Source organism: Salvelinus namaycush, chromosome 2 (assembly GCF_016432855.1).
Source record: "Salvelinus namaycush isolate Seneca chromosome 2, SaNama_1.0, whole genome shotgun sequence".
NCBI lineage: Eukaryota > Metazoa > Chordata > Actinopteri > Salmoniformes > Salmonidae > Salvelinus > Salvelinus namaycush.
The window spans coordinates 40727762-40751614 of NC_052308.1; the positions used below are offsets into that span (position 1 = coordinate 40727762).

General features: G+C 44.6%; 1 protein-coding gene across 1 annotated transcript in view; it reads right to left on the minus strand.

The window, feature by feature from the left end:
• The window catches only part of LOC120026080 (neurofascin-like), a 54096-nt gene extending 35890 nt beyond the window's left edge, over positions 1-18206 (minus strand). Inside the window, exons 1-14 of the mRNA XM_038970877.1 lie at positions 18109-18206; positions 15352-15548; positions 15044-15166; positions 11421-11591; positions 7423-7534; positions 7023-7204; positions 6795-6926; positions 6482-6625; positions 6185-6296; positions 4732-4898; positions 4144-4291; positions 3207-3331; positions 1294-1395; positions 912-1109 (exon numbers count right to left, since the gene is read on the minus strand). Coding sequence (XP_038826805.1) covers positions 912-1109; positions 1294-1395; positions 3207-3331; positions 4144-4291; positions 4732-4898; positions 6185-6296; positions 6482-6625; positions 6795-6926; positions 7023-7204; positions 7423-7534; positions 11421-11591; positions 15044-15166; positions 15352-15548; positions 18109-18194 — 1999 coding nt within the window. The 5' untranslated portion in view covers positions 18195-18206. The remainder of the gene's footprint in view (positions 1-911; positions 1110-1293; positions 1396-3206; positions 3332-4143; positions 4292-4731; positions 4899-6184; positions 6297-6481; positions 6626-6794; positions 6927-7022; positions 7205-7422; positions 7535-11420; positions 11592-15043; positions 15167-15351; positions 15549-18108) is intronic.
• Between the last annotated feature and the right edge of the window lie 5647 nt (positions 18207-23853).

The following is a 23853-nucleotide window of genomic DNA, read 5'->3' on the forward strand; positions in this document are numbered from 1 at the left end:
CACAAATTAACTTTTAAGAAGGCACAAATGTTAATTGAAACACATTCCATGTGACTACATCATGAAGCTGGTTGAGAATATATAAGAGTGTGCGAAGCTGTCATCAAGGCAAAGGGTGGCTTTTAAAGAATTTTAAATATAAAATATATTTTGATTTATTTAACACTTTTTTGGTGTTAGATTCTGGGTTAATGTTAGATTCTGGGTTAAACTTGGAACATTATTATACTCAGAAGTACAGTATCTAAGGAGTGATAGAGACTGGTTTCACAGGATTGCTATAGGAGATACAGGTGGACATCTGTGGATTAGGCAAATGAGGGGTTGAGGTCAGGTCAGATCCCCCCTTAAGGGAGAAAGTATGGTTTTATTACCCTATCACTTCGTCTTCCTGTCGAACCATAATAGATGTAAGGATTGGAGAGAAGGAGGAGTGTCTAAATTGGAGCATATATACTTGTGGTGGTGGAAACATGTTTTGTCTGAATGCACCTGTATTGACCCTCTGGGAAGAAATAAACTTGGTTAAGCTTTCATAATGTCCGTTGAGTGTTTTACTCTGAGAATTAGAACCTAACAGTTACTACATGATTCCATATGTGTTATTTCATAGTTTTGATGTCTTCACTATTATTCTACAATGTAGAAAATAATAAAAAATAAAGAAAAACCCTTGAATGAGTAGGTGTTCTAAAACTTTTGACCAGTAGTGTATATTTCACAGAACTCCTGAAAAAGACACCCCCACCTGCCCTCCCTTCACCCTCCCTCGTTCCCTCTATTATCCTCCTTGATAACCCACTAGTATTGTGGTGAGGATTGGCTGGAGAAAGATCTGGTCGAACATCCTCCTAAATTCCCTTATCCATACCCCCATCCATCCCCTCTCTCCCTCCCGGTGTCTGACTCACGGGCTCCGCTGGTCTGGTATCGTTGCGAGGGGAGGCTGGGGCGGCTCTGGCCCACAGAATTGACAGCGATGACTCTGAACTGGTAGTTGACAAAAGGAGAGAGCTCCAGGATGACAGAGTTGAAGTTTCCGGGATAACTAGAGTGGTTCTGCCACTTGCCCGACTCCCAACGGTCCTCCTCAAACTGAACCACGAACACTGCAGGGAAGAGGTGTGACAAGCCATGGAACGGTTGAATGTATGTATTGCGGTTACATTGGGAAGGAGTCTTGTGTGTGAGTGAGTGAGAGAGGTGTGCGTGCGTGCGTGCGTGTGTGTGTGTCTGTGTATTTATTTACGTGTGATGTTACTGTGTGTGAAGTGTGTGTGTGTGTGTATTTACGTGTGACAGGGCTGTTGTGATCATCTCCAGGTATCCAGGTCAGTCGTACGTTGCGTGCTTCAGGGTCAGACAGCTCCAAGTCCATGGGAGAGTCAGGACGGTCTACACACAGGAGGGCCATAGGGTTAGGTGGTACACATACACACACACACACACACAACACATGCATTCAAGCAAACACACACTCATGCACACACGCATATTGACACACACACACACACACACACACACACACACCAGCACGTGCACATGCATGCACAGACACACTCATACACACACAGACACGCATCCAAACACACTGATACGCACACACACGTATAGTGCATTCGGAAAGTATTTTCCACATTTTGTTACGTTACAGCCTTATTCTTAAATGGATTAAATCGTTTTTTTTTCTACCATAAAGGCCTGATTGGTGGAGAGCTGCAGAAATGGTTCTCCCAGCTCCACAAAGGAACTCTGGAGCTCTGTCAGAGTGGCCATCGGGTTCTTGGTCACCTACCTGTTTTGGTACCCTTCCCCAGATCTGTGCCTCGACACAATCTGTCTCGGAGCTCTATGGACAATTCCTTTGACCTCATGGCTTGGTTTTTGCTCTGACATGCACTGTCAACTGTGGGACCTTACATAGACAGGTGTGTGCCTTTCCAAATAATGTTAAATCATTCGAATTTACCACAGGTAATCAATGGAAACAGGATCCACCTGAGCTTAATTTAATTTTGAGTCTAATAGCAAAGAGTCTGAATACTTATGTAAATAAGATATTTCTGATTTATAACATTTGCTAACATTTCTAAAAAATGGTTTTCACTTTCTCATTATGGGGTATTGTGTGTAGATTGATTAGGAAAAGGTTTTATTTAATTCATTTTAGAACAAGTCTGTAATGTAACAAACTGTGAAAAAAGTCAAGGTGTCTGAATATTTCCCAAATACACGCACACACACACAGGTGCACAAACATACACCCTCTCAGCCAGGCATATTTATACTCATATCTCTTACACACTGCATTCATTCCTTTGGCATTAGGAAGCAATAGTCCAAACGAACCACTGTTATTCTTATTAGAGTGAAGAGAGAGCAAAAAAGTTAGAAATACTGAAAGAGAGAAAGAAAGCGAGAGAGAGAGAGAAAGAAAGCGAGAGAGAGAAAGGGAGAGAGAAAGAGAAGAGAGAAAAAGAGAGAGAGAGAGAGAGAAGTAGAAAAGGCCACGGATGTTACCTGTAGGCAAGACACTAGACTGTGAGGGAGACAGGGAGGCGTCCTCTGTGAGGGGGGCAGGGGGGTAAAGGTCAGAGGTTAAAGGTTAGAGGTTAGTCAGAGCATTAGTACAGTGGAGGAAACCCATCCACTACAGTACTACAACTGGTGTAGGGTGAAGTTGCCCCTGGACGCTAATCTTGCGTCAGTTTAGCATTTTCCTGACTAGTGGTTAAGGATAGAATTGGAAGAGGGGAGACTGATCCTAGATCTGTATCTAGGGGAAACTTCACCCGGAAGCACTACAACTACACGACCAGGAAACATATGCAGTACGATCCACCACCAATGCTGACGACCTACAAACTATTAGTAGCAGGAGTCTGATAGAAGTCAATAATGAGAGTAAATTCAGTGACATAAAACAATTGAATGTATTATAGTGTTATCTACGCAGGGCTAACTACAACGTTAAGAAGATGTGGGTTGATGAGAAGATGATTTGTAGAATGGAAGTAGAACATTTTCAAATCCATGTTGAACAAATCCATGTCTGTTTATGTAGCTGGGTTTTGTAGGGCGAGAGAGTGTGTGTGTGTGTGTGTGTGTGTGTGTGTGTGTGTGTGTGTGTGTGTGTGTGTGTGTGTGTGTGTGTGTGTGTGTGTGTGTGTGTGTGTGTGTGTGTGTGTGTGTGTGTGTGTGTGTACCTAACACAGTAAGGCGTGCTGAGGCAGTGTCTTGGTCAATCTCTGTTTTAACAGTGCAGGTGTATGTTCCCTCATCTCCCTCATGGACATTGGGGATGGACAGAGAATCCTCATCCTTCTTCAACCTACAGTGCATAGACAAGGAAGGGAAAATATTACTGTACTTGAACTATTGGAAACAATTAACTATTACAGCCAATGATGCAGGGCTAACAAAATCAGCAATTGTGGTCAATAAGGTATATCAAATCAAATCAAATGTATTTATATAGCCCTTCTTACATCAGCTGATATCTCAAAGTGCTGTATAGAAACCCAGCCTAAAACCCCAAACAGCAAGCAATGCACGTGTAGAAGCACGGTGGCTAGGAAGAACTCCCTAGAAAGGCCAAAACCTAGGAAGAAACCTAGAGAGGAACCAGGCTATGAGGGGTGGCCAGTCCTCTTCTGGCTGTGCCGGGTGGAGATTATAACAGAACATGGCCAAGATGTTCAAATGTTCATAAATTACCAGCATGGTCAAATAATAATAATCACAGTAGTTGTCGAGGGTGCAACAAGTCAGAACCTCAGGAATAAATGTCAGTTGGCTTTTCATAGCCGATCATTAAGAGTATCTCTACCGCTCCTGCTGTCTCTAGAGAGTTGAAAACAGCAGGTCTGGGACAGGTAGCACGCCCGGTGAACAGGTCAGGGTTCCATATCCGCAGGCAGAACAGTTGAAACTGGAGCAGCAGTTAATATAATATAATAAGGCTCCCTAGTAAACGCCGATTACTATAGTACTTATTACAATATTATTACAACATTATCACACTTTATTGCACTTTAACTTTAACTTACTATTGATCAATAGTGTACAATTCATTACACATCACACAGGGGACAACAAAGTTACAGAAATCTGTTGTTGTTTGTGTTTTGGGGTGTGTTTTACCTCGATCCCGGGGAGAGGGGCTTGTCATCCTTCAGCCAGGTAACAGTGATGGGCAGGGTGAGGTCTGATTTGACCCGGCAGTCGAAACGAGCCATGGTGCCTCTGATGGCTGACTGGTGCTCTGGAGCCCTGACAATACGTGTCGGCTCTGAAACACACCCGGGAAACAACACACGTGCATGCATACCCGGGACAATAAGTGGGGATATAGGGAAGGCAATGTCATCCTTGAATCCCTGACAAACACATTGTGGAATTTCCGATCAGCTGCAACTCAATAATATGAACAGTCGCTTTCTCATGATATGGGATGTTTTTAAGGCCACTTTCTTTTGAAATGGGATGAATGAGAATGACAAATGCATTGCTGAATATGAATGTCCAATGCGATCCTCTAAGTAATATTGTCTGCTCTGAGAAAGGAAAGGTCCGAGGTGTGATACAAATCTTCAGAGAGGATGGAAGATTCAATCCAAAATCACATGGGTTGATAAGGCACTTAGAACTGTTTGGCGACAACACAGGGACTATTTGGCACCGAGGAAGGAGAAGGATGGTGTGCTGTGATGTGATTGGTTGCTCTCTAACCTTTGACCTCCAGGAGAACCTGGTTCTCCTCCTTGCCCAGGATGTTGCTGGCCACGCAGGTGTAGGTCCCCTGGTCCTCAGCCCGTGCACGCTTGATCTCTAGGGTCCCGTTGATGTAGACCCGATAGTGACCACCGTCCAGACCACTTCCTTGACCATTCTTAAACCTTTATGGACACACACACAGAGGGGGAAAATACTCAGGGTAAGACACACTTTTTTTCAAGTAACAGAAACGGAACATGGAACAAAAGTGATCCATACTGTTCCCGGAACAGAACCGTTATTTTAAAAGCATGGAAACCACAACAAAATGCAACAACACTCCTATGCAAAGCCCTCACTCTGTCACTCAGAAACTTATTTCAGCATCTGCCTGCAAGCTAAAAATCTTTGCCAGTGTGTGTGTGTGTTTAGGCTACCTGCCCCTCCCCCCTGAAAAGCGTAAGCTAATATACTGACGTTAGAAGTGTGAAAAGATAAGAAGAGAGATGTTTTATTAGGTAGAGAAGAATGGATTCACTTGTTCAATGCTAGTTAAGATTAAGAACATTATAGGCCTAGTTATCACATTTAACATTGGATTTATTAACTCCAAAAAGAAAATAAGTGTTTTTAATTTGGGTGCAGCTTGTATGAAGGAACTTTAAATGTCCTTTGAGCTTGCTAGCTCAAGCTTGTTAGCTAGCTAGTTCAAGCTTGTTAGCTAGTTAGCTCAAACTTGTTAGCTAGCTAGCTCAAAGGAAATTCTAAGTTCCTTCCTAGAAGCTGCTCCTAGGTTCAGATAATGCATGTCATAACAAGATGCCTAGCACTTCAAGCCTGTTCCTCAACACTCTCACTCTCTTCCCGCCTGTAAAATTTCAGTTACATCTTGCGGATAGGCTACTCTACTCTACACAAGTCAGTCATCTGCAGTAACAGCATAGTCTTACCTCTTTGTTGATTGATATCCATTGAATTGTGTCCATTTTCTGTTGGTCTCTCCATCATCTATACAACTAGCTTGCCTGCTCTATCCGCACTGATTGATTAATTGAATGAGCTACAACTGTTGATTTCACAGGTTAAAAAAGGAACAGAAAGAAACAATATAAACCAGTACTTTTTTGGGGGTTCGAACCGGTTCAGAACACTATTTTGCTGGTCGGAAGAGTGTAATGGAACCCCCCAAAAATAGTGGTTCTGTTCAGAACAAAACAATTGGAAAAAAAATTGGTTCCAACCCCTGACACGCACATCCATACACGTACCCACACACACAACTTTGAAACTTTTTGCACTCATATCTCCTCAGGAGGTAAGGTATCTATTCTATCTAGGTCTTTCTTTCCATACTCACTAGTACTCACTAGTACTCACTAGTATATGCATTTTGTTTTGTGTGGACCACTGGAAGAGTAGCTGTTGCACTACAGCTAATGGAGAACCTAATAAAGTAAACCAAACTCACCAGCGTAGCTCAGGAAGTGGCGAGCCAAAATAGGGACAGTCCAGGAAGGTTCTGTTGTTCTCTATCACCTTTATCAGCTGGTTCTTAGGACCCAGCATTCTGGGGGCCATGTCTACAGAGAGAGAGGAAGAGAGAGAGAGACAGAGAAAGAGAGGGAGGAAGAGAGGGAGAGAGAGAAAGAGGGAGGAAGAGAGGGAGAGGAAGAGAGAGAGACATAATACATTTACATATTTAGTCCTATTTAATTATAGCTTCATTACTCATCATCATAACCATCATCACCACTCTCTTTCTTACCCAGTATGCTAACGAATGCGTTGGCCAGCAAGTAACCATGGTCATTGGAGGCATTACACTGGTACACAGCGCTGCTGCCGATCTGAACGGAGCGGAACATGATGGTGTCACCTACCACCGATCTGCTATGGTTGGGCAAGGAGCCTGGAAGAGGGGGAGAAAGGAGGAGAGAGAGAGAGACAGAAAAAGAGAGAGAATGTAAAATGTAAAAACAGGCTGGCAGTGGAAGCAGCTGGTTTGAGTTGGCTTATTTTGATAGTATTTCCATGGCTGATGAATGATGTTGAATGGGTTTTGAAGGACTCACTATCGCTCTCGATAGGCTCTCCGTTGACCAGCCACTGGATGTGAGGTTTGGGGTTTCCATTGGCCCGACACACCAGACGACCGTTCTCATCCGGCGCTAGCACCAGATTGGACGGCTGGTCCAGCCAATAGGGAGCCGCTGTTGGGTACAAGAGATGCCATTGGTCAGATGGTCAACACCCACCCGGACGCTCACATGCATGGCAACACACACACACACCCCTCCCCTCCTTACCTTTAACCTGGACGTAGATGGAGTGTCGGATGCTTCCTATCTGATTGTTGGCCATACACATGTACTCCCCTGCATCCTCCTCTGACACACTGTCGATACGCAGAGTCTTATTGAAGTTGTCTAGTTTCACCTTCTGGTTCAGGTCTCCCCCCTTCTTAAACCACTTTATACTGGGAGTTGGACTGAGAGAGAGAGGGAGGGAGAGGGAAAGAGTGGGTGAAATGGGAGAGGGAATAGGGGGTGAGATGGGAGAGGGGGGAGTGAGATTGGGTGTTCTTTTTCCTGATAAAATATAGATTGTGTGTGTGTGTGTGTGTGTGTGTGTGTGTGTGTGTGTGTGTGTGTGTGTGTGTGTGTGTGTGTGTGTGTGTGTGCGCGCGCGTGCGTTTCCGCCACTCACACTCCGGAAGCGATACACTCCAGCTTTAGCTTTTCTCCTCTCATCACCATCCTCGAGCTGTCAGTCCCCGTGGGGGAGAGGAAGTTAGGGGTGGTCTCTGCTACCTTACGACCTGGGGACAGGAGAGGAAGGGGTTAACACACCCACACAATACATTCACCTCCATCTCAATTCTAATCAAACACAATCATTGGAGTTTATGTTTAATCCACGAGTCACTTCCGACACAGTAGGAGTACCAGCTCCTTATAACGACATGAGACAGAGCACAAACTAATCGGTTGATTATTTTCATGCTTCCATGCCCAGCGTCTCTGCCAAGCAAACGGAGGAAACGGTTCATCTACATCCGTAGAATGTTCTCATCGTTATCTTTCAGTTGCCCCCCTTAGCTTTGGCTTGTTTTCCGGTTTGTTCCGTAGCCATATCACCCTGTTAGTTGTTCCTTTGTCTCTCACCCCCCCCCCCCCGGAGGGCAGCCATTTAAACCAGAAAAGAAGAAACAACAGCATTGATCCCCCACGTTCAGTCCGCCAGAGAATCACAATTACGTGAACCGAGACCAGAGACTCTAAATAAAAAAAGACTGACATCAAAACCAGTCCTGATGAAACACAGAGGAAACATATTGTTTCTAATTCCCTTTTCTTCTCTGCTTCGAAGGAAATCCTTTGATATAGTTAAAAGAGCATATATCGGGCCACTGAGTTCATATATTTCAGTGGTGTGCTTCATGTAACAACCCCATCGCAGGGCTTAAGCATTTAGCTGATGTTAAATCCCTTCAACATTTGGATCCCTTCCAGAACCTTCTGAGCTCTGAGTCAGGTTCAGAGTTCGGTCATTAAGGGATTTATACTCTTAAAGATAATGTAGCAGAAATGTTGTGTGAGGCATGTTGTGTTTGCACATAGATCGGTGGGAATAGTACCACACTTGTGGCTGTGAGCTGTTCAACTGCTTGTTGCGTTGCACTTCACCAAAATCCACCTCAGATCCATTTCAATTCATTATAGATTTACTATATACGTATTATACTTACCCACCATCACAAAAATCATACGCATATAAATACAGCATTTCCTCAAACAGTAAAGACATTAAAACATCTATGCCCAAAGTCAGTGTTACCAAACACTAAATACATTAGGTAGGGTAAGTTAGAAGGTTAGCCCACAGTAAACAGAATTAGCCTAAGAGTAACAGAGCTATAGCTTCGTTCGTGATGCAGATCTGATCTGTATGGGATTAAAGCACGTGTTAGCAGTTAGCATCTCCAGAGCACTGAAAACAGAGATGTGCTATTGTTAGTGACACTTGGAGAGGAGAGAGAGGGTCTCAGGGATTAGTGCAGACAACTGGCAGAGGACATATGTACGCCATCACCGCGACAAGTGACATTATAGCCGTGGCAACGCGTAGCCATGGCAACGTGTAGCCAATGGCACCGCTTGAGCGGGATCCTCCCATGGTGCACTGCAACCCCCGAGGAAAACTAGACCTAGTCCCTAGGGATAAGCTTACTACAACTGTGTGTGTGCGTGTGCGTGAGCGCGTGTGTAAGAGACAGGTGGTACAGCTCCAACCCGCTCCCATCCTCTCTCTCTGTGTGTGTGTGAACACGAATATGTGCACATTTGCATTTGCAAGCTCATAACTATTAATGAACATATCATGAATACAGATGCTGTTTCTTGCATGCATGGTTTAGGATAATCCCTCTCTTATACCTCCGCCACACGACCGTCCCATAGAGGGTCACGGTGTCTGTCCCCATTTTGTTCCTATGAGAGTCGCCTCACAATGGTACACATGCCATCCCTCCCAGGCCTACTCCCTAGAGCCAGAGTAGTTAGAACATATGCCACTAGTTCCCCCTCTGGCTATATAGGCTGACTGTGGATTGGGCTTGGGTTAAGGGCTTTATGATAAGCAGTAGGAGAGGGGAAGAAGGGTCCGATTCTCTAAGTGTGATGAGCGATTCCTTAGATACAGTGGTGGAGTGTGTGTGTTTGTGTGTATGTTCTTATTTTTATTTGACCTTTATTTAACTAGGCAAGTCAGTTAAGAACAAATTCTTATTTTCAATGACGGCCTAGGAACAGCGAGACCAGGAGGACGTCAGAGAACAGAGAGACCAAGAGGAGACCTTTTCTAATCATTTTTTTTGCAGTGCTAGCCTCTAGAGTACCACAGGGAGATTCTCCAAAGCTCTACTGTCACCACTGACTTAGTTTGGAGGGGCTCTAAAGCCAGGCTTGACATTGGTTGAGTTAAGGGACAAACTGGCCTATTGTCTGTACAGCTGCTGAGTTACCGCATATGCAATGAGTCAGCTGAAGAGAGAATTAGAGGTTATGCTCGGATAAAGGACCTTATGGGCAAATCAACACTGTTGTATTCTGGCAGTGAGAGGTCTTGGTCAGGGTGAGTGTCATTGAAAACAGCAGGGTGGGTAAATAAAACACCCCACACTTGAATTAAATTGAGTTTAGTATGCCTGAGCTGGCTGGTTATGAGGCCAGGGTTGAGGTTAAAGTCTGTGCTATAAAAAAAAGCTATAACAGTCTGTGAAAAAGGTTGTTAACAGCATCCATTGAGGCTAGGCTGCTGTTGTTAGCTGTGTTAGCTAGCTATGTTGGTCGCATATCCATTGAGCTGACTGATTAGCATGCTACATGGCTAGCTGTGATGTTAAGACATCCATTGAGCTGAAGGATTAACAGGCTAGGCTACACGGTGCTAGCTGTGTTGATAACGGAGTCATTCAACTGACTGGTTAGCATATGCAGGCTAGACTACGGGGGTAGAACGGTGTTATGAGAGTGACATGGTACTGCTGGGGGTGAAGAATGGGAGGAAAAGGAAGAGAGTGTGTCTGGACTAGACTCACCACCGTACGGGTCAGTGGAGTTGACAGAGGAAGTGTCATTATACGGCTCCTCTGAAAACACACACACACGGCAGTCAGCATGCAGAACACGCAAACACACACACACACACACACACACACACACACACACACACACACACACACACACACACACACACACACACACACACACACACACACACACACACACACACACACACACACACACACACACACACACACACACACACAACCTTTCCAGCTCTAAGAAAATCGTAGAAACTGATGAGCTGTTTTCTTCCCTGCTCCAGAAAGAGAGAGATGTCAACTTTAATGTCAACTGTGAAGAAAGCAGCTTCCAGGACACGTAGAAGACAACCACTGCTGGAAGTGAACACAGGCACAACAGCTCACACTGAGGAACAAAGGAGAATGTCCTGATGAAACATTGTACATGTCATGGCATCAGGCCACCTGTAGATGGAGGCATCTTATATCTCATATACACTGAATGTACAAAACATTGGGAACACCTTCCTAATATTGAATTGCACCCCCTTTTTGCCCACAGAACAGTCTTAATTTGTCGGGCATGGACTCAACAAGGTATAGAAAGCTTTCCACAGGGATGCTGGCCCATGTTGACTCCAACTCTTCCCACAGTTGTGTCATGTTGGCTGGATGTCCTTCGTGTGGTGGACCATTCTTGATACACACGGGAAACTGTTGAGCATGAAAAACTACCATCAAAGGCCCTTAACTCTTTTGTCTGGCCCATTCACCTTCTGAATGGCACACATACACAATCCATGTCTCAATTGTCTCAAGGCTTAAAAATCCTTCTTTAACCAGTCTCCTCCCCTTCATCTACACTGATTGAAGTGGATTTAACAAGTGACATCAATAAGGGATCATAGCTTTCACCTGGTCAATCTACTCTCTACACTAAGTGTATAATATGAGGCACACTGGTTGACCAGGTAGTAAATGATCCCTTCTGAACGGAACAATAGACCATGGCTACATTCAAAGCCTATGTGTGTGTGTGTGGGTGCGTGGGCTCATGTGTGTGTCTGCGTGCACGCACGTGTGTGTGTGTGTGTGTGTTTGTGTGTAGCCTACTTACTGGTCTGCACTTTGAGTGTGAAGGGGTTCTTCTGCTGGATAGTGTGTGTGAAGAGGAATCGGGCGTTGCAGCTGTAGTCTGTGTGGGAGTCTTTAGCCAGCACATTAGAGAAATACAGGTCTCCATTCAGGCCCATGGACACACGCTTGTCCTGGGTTATAGGCATCATGGCTGTGGAGGGAGGGAGGGAGGGAGGGAGGGAGGGAGGGAGGGAGGGAGGGAGGGAGAGATACTAAATCATTTAGACTTCATGATCAACCATAACATTATCTAATTTCAGAGGCATCCACTGGACTGGCCAAGCTGAGTAGCCTGCATCTCATGTGAAATTGAAAAACTAAACCAAATAGACGTTACCCTCTAACTGTAACCTGGTCTCATTGGCTTGACCTTCTAACTAGTCTGACCCCGGCTGAGTGTACAGTCGTGGCCAAAAGTTTTGAGAATGACACAAATATCAATTTTCACAAAGTTTGCTGCTTCAGTGTCTTTAGATATTTTAGTCAGATGTTTCTATGGAATACTGAAGTGTAATTACAAGCATTTCAGAAGTGCCAAAGGCTTTTATTGACAACTACATGAAGTTGATGCAAAGAGTCAATATTTGCAGTGTTGACCCTTCTTTTACCAAGACCTCTGCAATCCACCCTGGCATGGTGTCAATTAACTTCTGGGCCACATCCTGACTGATGGCAGCCCATTCTTGCATAATCAGTGCTTGGAGTTTGTCAGAATTTGTGGGGTTTTGTTTGTCCACCCGCCTCTTGAGGATTGACCACAAGTTCTCAATGGGATTAAGGTCTGGAGAGTTTCCTGGCCATGGACCCATAATATCGATGTTTTGATCCCCGAACCACTTAGTTATCACGTTTGCCTTATGGAAAGGTGCTCCATCATGCTGGAAAAGGCATTGTTCGTCACCAAACTGTTCCTGGATGATTGTGAGAAGTTGCTCTCGGAGGATGTGTTGGTACCATTCTTTATTCATGGCTGTGTTCTTAGGCAAAATTGTGAGTGAGCCCACTCCCTTGGCTGAGAAGCAACCCCACAGGCATTGTTCGTCACCAAACTATATCCTTCTAATGGTCTCAAGATGCTTTACTGTTGGCATGACACAGGACTGATGGTCTGATGGTAGCGCTCAACTTGTCTTCTCCGGACAAGCTTTTTTCCGGATGCCCCAAACAATCGGAAAGGGGATTCATCAGAGAAAATGACTTTACCCCAGTCCTCAGCAGTCCAATCACTGTACCTTTTGCAGAATAACAGTCTGTCCCTGATGTTTTTCCTGGAGAGAAGTGGCTTCTTTGCTGCCCTTCTTGACACCAGGCCATCCTCCAAAACTCTTCGCCTCACTATGCGTGCAGATGCACTCACACCTGCCTGCTGCCATTCCTGAGCAAGCTCTGTACCTGGTGGTGCCCCGATCCCGAAGCTGAATCAACTTTAGGAGACGGTCCTGGCGCTTGCTGGACTTTCTTGGGCGCCCTGAAGCCTTCTTCACAACAACTGAACCGATCTCCTTGAAGATCCGGTAAATGGTTGATTTAGGTGCAATCTTACCAGCAGCAATATCCTTGCCTGCGAAGCCATTTTTGTGCAAAGCAATGATGACAGCACGTGTTTCCTTGCAGGTAACCATGATTGACAGAGGAAGAACAATGATTCTAAGCACCACCCTCCTTTTGAAGCTTCCAGTCTGTTCTTCGAACTCAATCAGCATGACAGAGTGATCTCCAGCCTTGTCCTCGTCAACACTCACACCTGTGTTAACGAGAGAATCACTGACATGATGTCAGCTGGTCCTTTTGTGGCAGTGGAAATGTTTTTGGGGGATTCAGTTCATTTGCATGGCAAAGAGGGACTTTGCAATTAATTGCAATTCATCTGATCACTCTTCATAACATTCTGGAGTATATGCAAATTGCCATCATACAAACTGAGACAGCAGACTTTGTAAAAATTCATATTTGTGTCATTCTCAAAACTTTTGGCCACGACTGTATGTAACGTGTAACAGAGTACCATGTCTGTCCAATCTAGCAGTGTCTGGACACAGTGGCAGCCGTGGTGCCAGCCATAGACAATATATCCTATCTATATCCTTCTATATCTATGGTGCCAGCTAGGTCAGCTCTAGTGTAGTGTGTGTCACCCTCTGGGGCTCTGTGTTAATGTTAACTCCTAACACACACAAGACGCTCCCGACAGATGATCACACACTCTGTAACTATAAAGAGCGAAACGGGCCAATCTGGTTGTCATGACGATGCCCGAGGTCCAAGCATAACCCAGCCAGTGGTCTAATGAAGTGGTGGTGTGCAATTGCGAATGGACAATGTGCTATAATAATATGATCACTGTATTTTCTAATCTACTGTAAGTATTCTGTTCATAGTGGCCCCATGGCTAATGCTCAGCATGTCTAATAAAGATTAAAACTGCTTCCCAAATGACATGCTTTTCCCTACATAGTGCACTACTTTCGATCAGAGCCCTATGTGCCCTGGTCAAAAGTAGTGCATTATATAGGCATTAGGGTGCCATTTGGGACACAGACTTACTGAACTGAACTGAATGGCTGAGGAGAGTATAGTGGACACCATTAGCTGTGAAGGACCTATTGAGTAAAATGGCTTCTGCCGTCTCTTGGGTTCTGCTCTCTCAGCTCTTTACCCAGCCGAGTCAGAGATTCACATGCATGCACAGACAGACCCAGACATATTTTTAGTTGGTCAGCAGTAACACACACTGCTATAGAAGAGGACAGAGAGAGAGAGAGCGAGAGAGCGAGCAAGAGCAAGAGAGAGCGAGAGAGAGCGAGAGAGAGAGAGCGAGAGCGAGCATAGAGAGAGAGAGGACAGATTGAGAGTGAAATGTGTTAAAGGTTTCTAGACAGGAACAAGAGTGAGTGAGAGAATAAAAGAGCAAGTGGCCAAAAAGAAGAGATGAAAGGTCAAATGACCGGCATAGAGAGAGACACAGACAGAGAGTCAGACAGAGAGAGAGACACTGTCAGAGAAATACTATTTTAATTATGATAATATTGTAAATTTCCAAAGTAAGCTTTGGCAATATGTACATTGTTACGTCATGCCAATAAAGCACATTTAATTGAATTGAGAGAGCGAGACCTGTTGCCACAAGAAAAGGGCAACCAGTGAATAACAAACACCATTGTAAATACAACCCATATTTATGTTGATTTATTTTCCATTTTGTACTTTATTATTTTTGAATGTTTGTGAGTGCAATGTTTACTGTTCATTTTTATTGTTTATTTCACTTTTTTTATTATCTAGTTCACTTGCTATGGCAATGTTAACATATGTTTCCCATGCCAATAAAGAGAGAGAGAGGAGAGAGAGAGAGTCAGATAGAGAGAGGGGGGGGTCAGAGTCAGATGAAAGGGGAGAGAGACAGTCAGAGATAAAGAGAGAGAGAGAGACAGAGAGAAAGACAGACAGAGAGACAGAGAGAAAGACAGACAGAGAGACAGAGAAAAAGACAGACAGAGAAAAAGACAGACAGAGAGACAGTCAGAGAGACAGTGAGGGAGACAGTCAGAGAGACAGAGAGTCAGAGACAAACAGATAGACAGACAGACAGAGAGCAAGACTCACCACTGTCCATCCAGAAGGTGAGCGGAGGGGGCAGGCCAGGAGGAGGGTTACAGGCCAGGACCAGGGGAGATCCCTCACCCACTACCACTGGCTCCAACACCTCCTTAGGCCACAGAGGAGACTCTGACAGAGGGAGAGAGAGTTTTAGATACCTATTACAAGTCATATTCACTTGCTAACATTTCAGAATGTAGACTATAGTTTTTTTTGTGTCCATGCAAATGTCTTTGTGTCAATCTATCTATGTGTGTGTGTGTGTTGGTGTGTGTGAGTGCATGTGTATGTGTGTATATAAACAGTCTCCTCACTGGACACTCGTAGTAGGATCTTGTTGGTCAGTGCCATTCCAAAGTCGTTGGAGGCAAAACACTGGTATTCTCCCTCGTAGTCCTCTGGCCTCCCTCCGCTCCGGAAGCTGATTTCCAGCGTCCCTGAGCGCTTCCGCATCGTCACCCGCGGATCCTTCCCCACGTTGAAGAACTTCCCGTTCCGTCGCCATGAGAACCTGAGACGCCATGGAAACCGAACAGAACACAACAACTGGGTCAATTCCTAGAACTATAAAGCAGGATTAGTCAGTGATGTAAGAAACCTCTAAATTCTTCAGTAATTCGTCCTGGGCCCTGTATTCGTGTAGTGTCTCAGATGAAGTGTCCTGGTACAGGATCAGGTCCCCTCTGTCCATGCAATGTTATGTATTATGATCTAAAAGACTAAACTATTCCTAGATCAGCACTCCTACTCTGAGAAGCTGGTCCAGGTCTGTTATGTCAAGCATTGTCTAATGCTTCTTTATCTCAACCACTAACGGGCAGTTGAGCAATTTGCACGGAACAGATTAAGGACTCCAGAATAAGGACTCCGAAAATAAAAAAGCACTTTCAAAGGAGACTCTTGATTTGATAATGCTTTTAGGGAGCCAGGAGTAAAAGACTTAATCTGTGTCTGTGCAACCACACAACATTTTTTGGGATTGAGAAGCGCTTCTGATTGGTTAATGAATGAATACAGCATGTGGTTACATAACTGCTAGGGCTGCTATTTTGAAAGGGGATTACTGTCATATTTACTCAACATACAGTAGAGTAGACAGAGTCGATTCTAGTCCCATAGCTCTGTCTGTGGCAGACTGTAGGACCAGGGTCATAGAACCACAACTAGAGCAGGACAATGGGTGTATCTCTAGGAGGCTGTATGGGAGCCAACAGGACTGATTGGGACTGAATGAGTGAGCGATCCCTCTCTGAATGATTCATGAGCATGAATAGTAAACTGGCCGCATTATTCTAGCACAATGACTTTCCTAGGAAGGGAGAGAGGCGTGTGTGTGTGTGTGTGTGTGTGTGTGTGTGTGTGTGTGTGTGTGTGTGTGTGTGTGTGTGTGTGTGTGTGTGTGTGTGTGTGTGTGTGTGTGTGTGTGTGTGTGTGTGTGTGTGTGTGTGTGTGTGTGTGTGTGTGTGTGTGTGTGTGGACCAGAAGTCCAACTGGGGACATTTTATTAGTCCCCACAAGGTCAAATGCTATTTCTAGGGGGTTTAGGGTTAAGATTAGAGTTAGGGTTAGAATTATGTTAAGGGTTAGGGTTAGGAACTAGGGTTAGTTTTAGGGTTTGGGTTAGGAGCTATGGTTAAGTTTAGGGTTAAGGTTTTTGGGTCAAGGTTAGGGTTAGGGTTAAGTTAGGGTAAGAGTACGGGTTAGGGTTAGGTTTAGAGTTAGGGGTTAGGGAAAATAGGATTTAGAATGGTGTGTGTGTGTGCATTTGTGTGTGTGTGCATTTGTATGTGTGTGTATTGTGTGTTTGTTATGAGTGTGTGTTATGTAAACCGTCAATGTGCCTCGAAACAAACAAAAAAAAACCTGAATGAGACCACTGTCCTCAGCTGGTCAGGGCCTGGTTACGCAACTTCACATGGGTGTGTGTGTGTGTGTGTGTGTGTGTGTGTGTAAGTGGGTCCGTATTAGCCCATCTGATGGCATGAGAGAGGAGGGGGAGTGAGGGGAGCAGGCAGGAGGTAGAATAATGGTTTAAAGGGGACACAGGCTGGCATATCAGGTTGACGCATAGGGGAGGGCAGTGTGGGTGCTGCTAGTTGAGTTGATGTGGGGCAGGAGGAGGAGGGGGAGGTGGTGGAGGGGGAGAATGAGGAGGTGGTGGTGGAGTGGGAGAAAGAGGAGGTGGTGGAGTGGGAGAAGGAGGAGGTGGTGGAGTGGGAGAAGAGGAGGAGGTGGCGGAGTGGGAGAAGGAGGGTGGGGGGAAGGCAACATAGTTCAGTGTGTTCCTATTAATTTGGCATGACCAGAGGTGGAGGGAGTAGGCGAGGGGAGGAGTGGAGGCGAAGAGAGAGGAGGAAGCAAGGTGAAAGCACTTGTCAGGTCTGGATAGCAGGGCACTTGTCAGCTTGGGAATATGGGGGGTGGCTGGATGGCTGTCATGGGGTATGGGGTAGGGGCAGGTGTGGGTGGAGTGCAGGAGATGGGTTTGGGATGCTGACAAGGTTCAGGTGGGGGTTGGAATGGGGTCGAAGGTGGAGGGTAGGGGGTGAAATGGGGTGCAGGATGGCACACTGGCAGAGCAGTGGTGACCTATACATGCTCAAACTAATGACTGTCACCCTGTATAACTGTCACCGTCAGAGAGAGAGAGAGAGAGAAAGGCCATGGTAAGGTAACAGTAGGGCAGATCGAGACGGGGGGTTGAGAGAAGTGAGACAAGATATAACAGGGAGAAAAAAAAAGAGTGAATATGAGAGCGAGAAAGAATGAGAGAGAGAACAAGTGGAAACACCCAGCTCCAGCAGGGTAAAAACGGAGGGGTAGAGTGTGAGATAACGACAGAGTAGGAAAGTATGCAGGATGGAGAGAGAACAAAACAAGCACAAACAAAAAGACAAAAGAATAATCAGAGAACGAGAGAGAGAGATTGAGCGAGAGAGAAAGCAGGCGAGAGGGTGCGGGAAATGAGAGACGACAAGCTGAGTGGGCGAGGGAGGGATGAGAGAAGCGATAGATGATGGATGGACAGAGAGGGATGGAGGGATGAGAGGAGGTCTTTGTGTGTAACTCACGTTGGCACGGGGTTCCCCTTGGCCTCACACTCAATGATGATGTTATCTCTGGGATCAACAATGTAGTCCTTCAACGACTGTTTCATAATGGTGGGAGGCTGCTTCACTGGAGAGAGAGCGAGACAATGGAGAGAGAGAGAATGTACCGAGAGAGAGAGAAAGAGAGAGACAAAGGACAGAGAGAAGAGAGCGAGAGAGAGAGAGAATGTTCATAACCTCTGACTTACCTCTAGACCTAGTAGGCATGTACTGTACATTTAAAAATAAAACATGAACAAGTACAGGAAGCATTTTTCGACCCTGCTGCTGGAGGACTGCAGTGTGTGTGCCTGTGTGTGTGTGCAGGCTTTTGTTCTAACGGAGAACTATAACACACCTGGTTCACCTCATGAACTAAACAGTAAGACCTTGATGAGCTGAATCAGGTGTGTCAGTTTAGTGTTAGGAGATAAAAGACATTGCACCAGACAATACACATCACCAGACATCACCTAACCCCCCTCCCAGCACACTCACACACACACACACACACACACTGTGGCCATATCCAGGAGGAGTGAAGGAAGAAATGAGAGCATTAGGCTACGGTGTAGATGAGTTGGTTCCATTGACTCTGTGTATTCTCCCCTCCCTCTAGCCTTAACACAGCTGTGCTCACTCTTCTATGCACATTTAATTTCCCACTTAAGCCAGATGATTCCCCACTGTTTCTCTGCCCTGCTCCACTTCTAGATCACTGAGCGCTCGGGGCTCATTCTGCTCCTTCTGCCTCAGCACTGACACGACACAGCAATCAGGCCCAGCCTCAAAGAAAACGGTTTGCGCCGTCCCGCTGTACAAAATAGCCTCAGTCGAAAGGAAAGCCCGCTTGCCAAGATGTGCCAAGCTGGGAGAGAGGAATGACCGTGTGTGTGTGTATTTGTGAGTTCCATAAATCTTGTCCAGAGTAACCGTAGTCTTAAAGGGAATAGCCCAAGTCTGACGGAAGTTCCCTTGCCAAGATAGAGAATCTTCTGTTCGAGGGAAAGAGCGAGGGGATTTCATCGCTCATTACTATTCTCTCTATGTCCTCAGTTTGGTGTTGCCGGCAGTTACCCAACTGTTGTTAAGCACTACTTTAAGAATAGAATATATATATAGAATATATATGTATAGAATAGGTAACAACTGTAGTCATCCACTCGTTTGTGTTTCCAGGGTTTAAAGCAACAAACAACAAAAACATGACTGAAACTGAAATCGATCTCAGATTGATTGTCTGGGGCCAAGTTAACCTCCCCTTTCATGTAAGAAAGTCATGACAATGGCTTTTAGTGAAAGAGGATCATTTAGCACATTTTAAACTGCGAGTTTGACCAATTCCAGTCCCCTTGTGGGGTGGGGTGGGGGGGGGAAGACCTAGTTTGGGAAACCCTTGACCCACACATACACACAAAAAACACACACACAAAAAACACACACACCTAGCATATTTTGCTGCCATACTGTTTCTGATTACTATTATTTCTCCTGCTACCAGTCAGTTTCTCCTTATCCCTGCCTACATGTACAGTGCATTCGGAAAGTATTCAGACCCCTTCACCTTTTCCACATTTTGTTACGTTACAGCCTTAATCTAAAATGGATTAAAAAAAATCCTCATCAATGTACACGCAATAGCCCGTAATGAAAAAGTGAAAACAGGTTTTTAGAAATTTTTGCAAATTCATTAAAAATAAAAAAAACGGAACCTTATTTATATAAGTATTCAGACCCTTTGCTATGAGATTCGAAATTGAGCTGAGGTGCATCATCTTTCCATTGATCATCCTTAAGATGTTTCTACAACTTGATTGATTGGACATGATTTGGAAAGGCACACACCTGTCTATATAAGGTCCTACAGTTGACAGTGCATGTCAGAGCAAAAACCAAGCCAGGTCGAGGGAATTGTCGGTAGAGCTCCGAAACAAGATTGTGTCGAGGCCCAGACCTGGGGAAGGGTACCAAAACATTTCTGCAGCATCGAAGGTCCCAAGAAACACAGTGGCCTTCATCATTCCTAAATGGAAGAAGTTTGGAACCACGAAGACTCTTCCTAGAGCTGGCCGCCAGGCAAAACTGAGCAGACGACCGACAAGGGCCTTGGCTCAGGGAGGTGACCAAGAACCCGATGGTCACTCTGACAGAACTCCAGAGTTCCTCTGTGGAGATGGGAGTACTTCCAGAAGGACAACCATCTCTACCGCACTCCACCAATCAGGCCTGTATTGTAGATTGCCAGATGGAAGCCACTCCTCAGTAAAAGACACATGACAGCACGCTTGGAGTTTGCCAAAAGGCACCTAAAGGACTCTCCGACCATGAGAAACAAGACTCTCTGGTCTGATGAAACAAAGATTTAATGCCAAGAGTCACGTCTGGAGGAAACAGACACCATCCTTACGGTGAAGCGAGGCGGTGGCAGCATCATGCTGTGGGGATGTTTTTCAGCAGCAGGGACTGTGAGATTAGTCAAGATCGAGGGAAAAATGAATGGAGCAAAGTACAGAGAGATCCTTAATGAAAACCTGCTCCAGAGCACTCACTTATAATTCACTATATCACAATTGCAGTGGGTCAGAAGTTTACATACAATAAGTTGACTGTGCCTTTAAACAGCTTGGAAAATTCCAGAAAATTATGTCATGGCTTTAGAAGCTTCTGATAGGTTAATTGACATCATTTGAGTCAATTGGAGGTGTACCTGTGGATGTATTTCAAGGCCTATCTTCCAACTCAGTGCCTCTTTGCTTGACATCATGGGAAAGAAATCAGCCAAGAGATAAAATTGTAGACCTCCACAAATCTGGTTCATCCTTGGGAGCAATTTCCAAATGCCTGAAGGTACCACGCTCATCTGTACAAACAATAGTACGCAAGTATAAACACCATGGGACCACGCAGCCGTCATACCGCTCAGGAAGGAGACGCATTCTGTCTCCTAGAGATGAACGTACTTTGCTGCAAAAAGTGCAAATCAATCCCAGAACAACAGCAAAGGACCTTGTGAAGATCCTGGAGGAAACAGGCACAAAATTATCTATATCCACAGTAAAACGAGTCCTAGATTGACATAACCTGAAAGGCCACTCAGCAAGGAAGAAGCCACTGCTCCAAAACTGCCATAAAAAAGCCAGACTATAGTTTGCAACTGCACTAGGGACAAAGATCATACTTTTTGTAAAAATATCCTCTGGTCTGATGAAACAAAAATAGAACAGTTTGTCCATAGTAATGTTTGGAGGAAAAAGGGGGAGGCTTGCAAGCCGAAGAACACCATCCCAACCGTGAAGCATGGGGGTGGCAGCATCATGTTGTGGGGGTGCTTTGCTGCAGGAAGGACTGGGACTGGTGCACTTCACAAAATAGATGGCATCATGAGAGAGGAAAATTATGAGGATATATTGAAGCAACATCTCAAGACATCAGTCAGGAAGTTAAAGCTTGGTCGTAAATGGGTCTTCCAAATGGACAATGACCCCAAGCATACTTCCAAAGTTGTGGCAAAATGACTTAAGGACAACAAAGTCAAGGTATTGGAGTGGCCATCACAAAGCCCTGACCTCAATCCTATAGAAAATTTGTGGGCAGAACTGAAAAAGCGTGTGTGAGAAAGGAGTTCTACAAACCTGATTCAGTTACACCAGCTCTGTCAGGATGAATGGGGCAAAATTCACCCAACTTATTGTGGGAAGCGTGTGGAAGGCTACCCGAAACGTTTGACCCATGTTAAACAATTTAAAGGCAATGCTACCAAATACTAATTGAGTGTATGTAAACTTCTGACCCACTGGGTCATATATATATACAGTACCAGTCAAAAGTTTGCACACATCTACTCATTCAAGAGTTTTTTTGTTACTTTTACTATTTTCTACACTGTAGAATAATAGTGAAGACATCAATACTATGAAATAACACATACAGAATCATGTAGTAACCAAGAAATGGTTAAACAAATCAAAATATATTTTTTATTTTAGATTCTTCAAAGTAGCCACCCTTTGCCTTGATGACAGCTTTGCACACTTCCCATTCTCTCAACCAGCTTCATGAGGTAGTCACCTGGAAAGCATTTCAATTAACAGGTGTGCCTTGTTAAAAGATAATTTGTGCCATTCTTTTCCTTCTTAATGCATTTGATCCAATCAGTTGTGTTGTGACAAGGTAGGGGTGGTATACAGAAGATAGCCCTATTTGGTAAAAGACCAAGTCCATATTATGGCAAGAACAGCTCAAATGAGCAAAGAGAACTGACGGTCCATCATTACTTTAAGACATGAAGGTTGTCAATCCAGAACATTTCAAGAAATTTGAAAGTTTCTTCAAGTGAAGTCGCAAAAACCATCAAGCGCTATGATGAAACTGGCTCTCATGAGGACTGCTACAGGAATGGAAGACCCAGAGTTACCTCTGCTGCAGAGGATAAGTTCATTAGAGTTAACAGCCTCTGAAAATGCAGCACAAATAAATGTTTCACAGAGTTCAAGTAACAGACACGTCTCAACATCAACTGTTAAGAGGAGACTGTGTGAATCAGGCCTTCATGGTCGAATTGCTGCGAAGAAACCACTACCAAAGGACTTGCTTGGGCCAAGAAACACGAGCAATGGACATTAGACCGGTGGAAATCTGTGCTTTGGTCTGATGAGGCCAAATTAGCGATTTTTGGTTCCAACTGCTGTGTCTTTGTGAGACGCAGAGTAAGTGAATGGATGATCTCAGCATGTGTAGTTCCCACCGTGAAGCATGGAGGAGGAGGTGTGATGGTGCTTTGATGGTGACTGTCACGCCCTGACCTTAGAGAGACGTTTTATTTCTCTATTTGGTTAGGTCCCGGTGTGATTTGGGGTGGGCATTCTATGTTGTCTATTTCTTTGTTTTTGGCCGAGTATGGTTCCCAATCAGAGGCAGCTGTCTATCGTTGTCTCTGATTGGGGATTATACTTAGGCAGCCCTTTTTCCCACTTTCTGTTGTGGGATCTTGTTTTTGTTAGTTGCTGGTTTAGCGCTACAAAACTTTACGTGTCGTTTTTCTTTCTTATTTTTTTGGTGTTCATTTAATAAATTCAAAATGTACGCCTACAACGCTGCACCTTGGTCTCATTCCGACGACAGCCGTAACAGTGACACTGTTGGTGATTTATTTAGAATTCAAGGCACACTTAACCAGCATGGCTACTACAGCATTCTGCAGCGATCATCCTATCTGATTGCGCTTAGTTGGATCATTTGTTTTTTAACAGGCCCAACACACCTCCAGGCTGTGTAAGGGCTATTTGACCAAGGAAGAGAATGATGGAGTGCTGCATCAGATGACCTGGCCTCCACAATCACCCGACTTTAACCCAATTGAGATGGTTTGGTATGAGTTGGACCGCAGAATGAAGGAAAAGCAGCCAACAAGTGCTCAGCATATGTGGGAACTCCTTCAAGTCTGTTGGAAAAGTATTCCAGGTGATGCTGGTAGAGATAATGCCAAGAGTGTGCAAAGCTGTCATCAAGGCAAAGGGTGGCTACTTTGAAGAATATCAAATATAAAATATATATTTCATAGTATTGATGTCTTCACTATTATTCTACAATGTAGAAATTAGTAAAAATAAAGAAAACCCTTTGAATGAGTAGGTGTGTATCCAAACTTTTCACTGGTACTGTATATATATTATTAGTTATACTATTTTGATATTGAAAACTGCGCTGTTGGGTAGGGCTTGCAAGTTA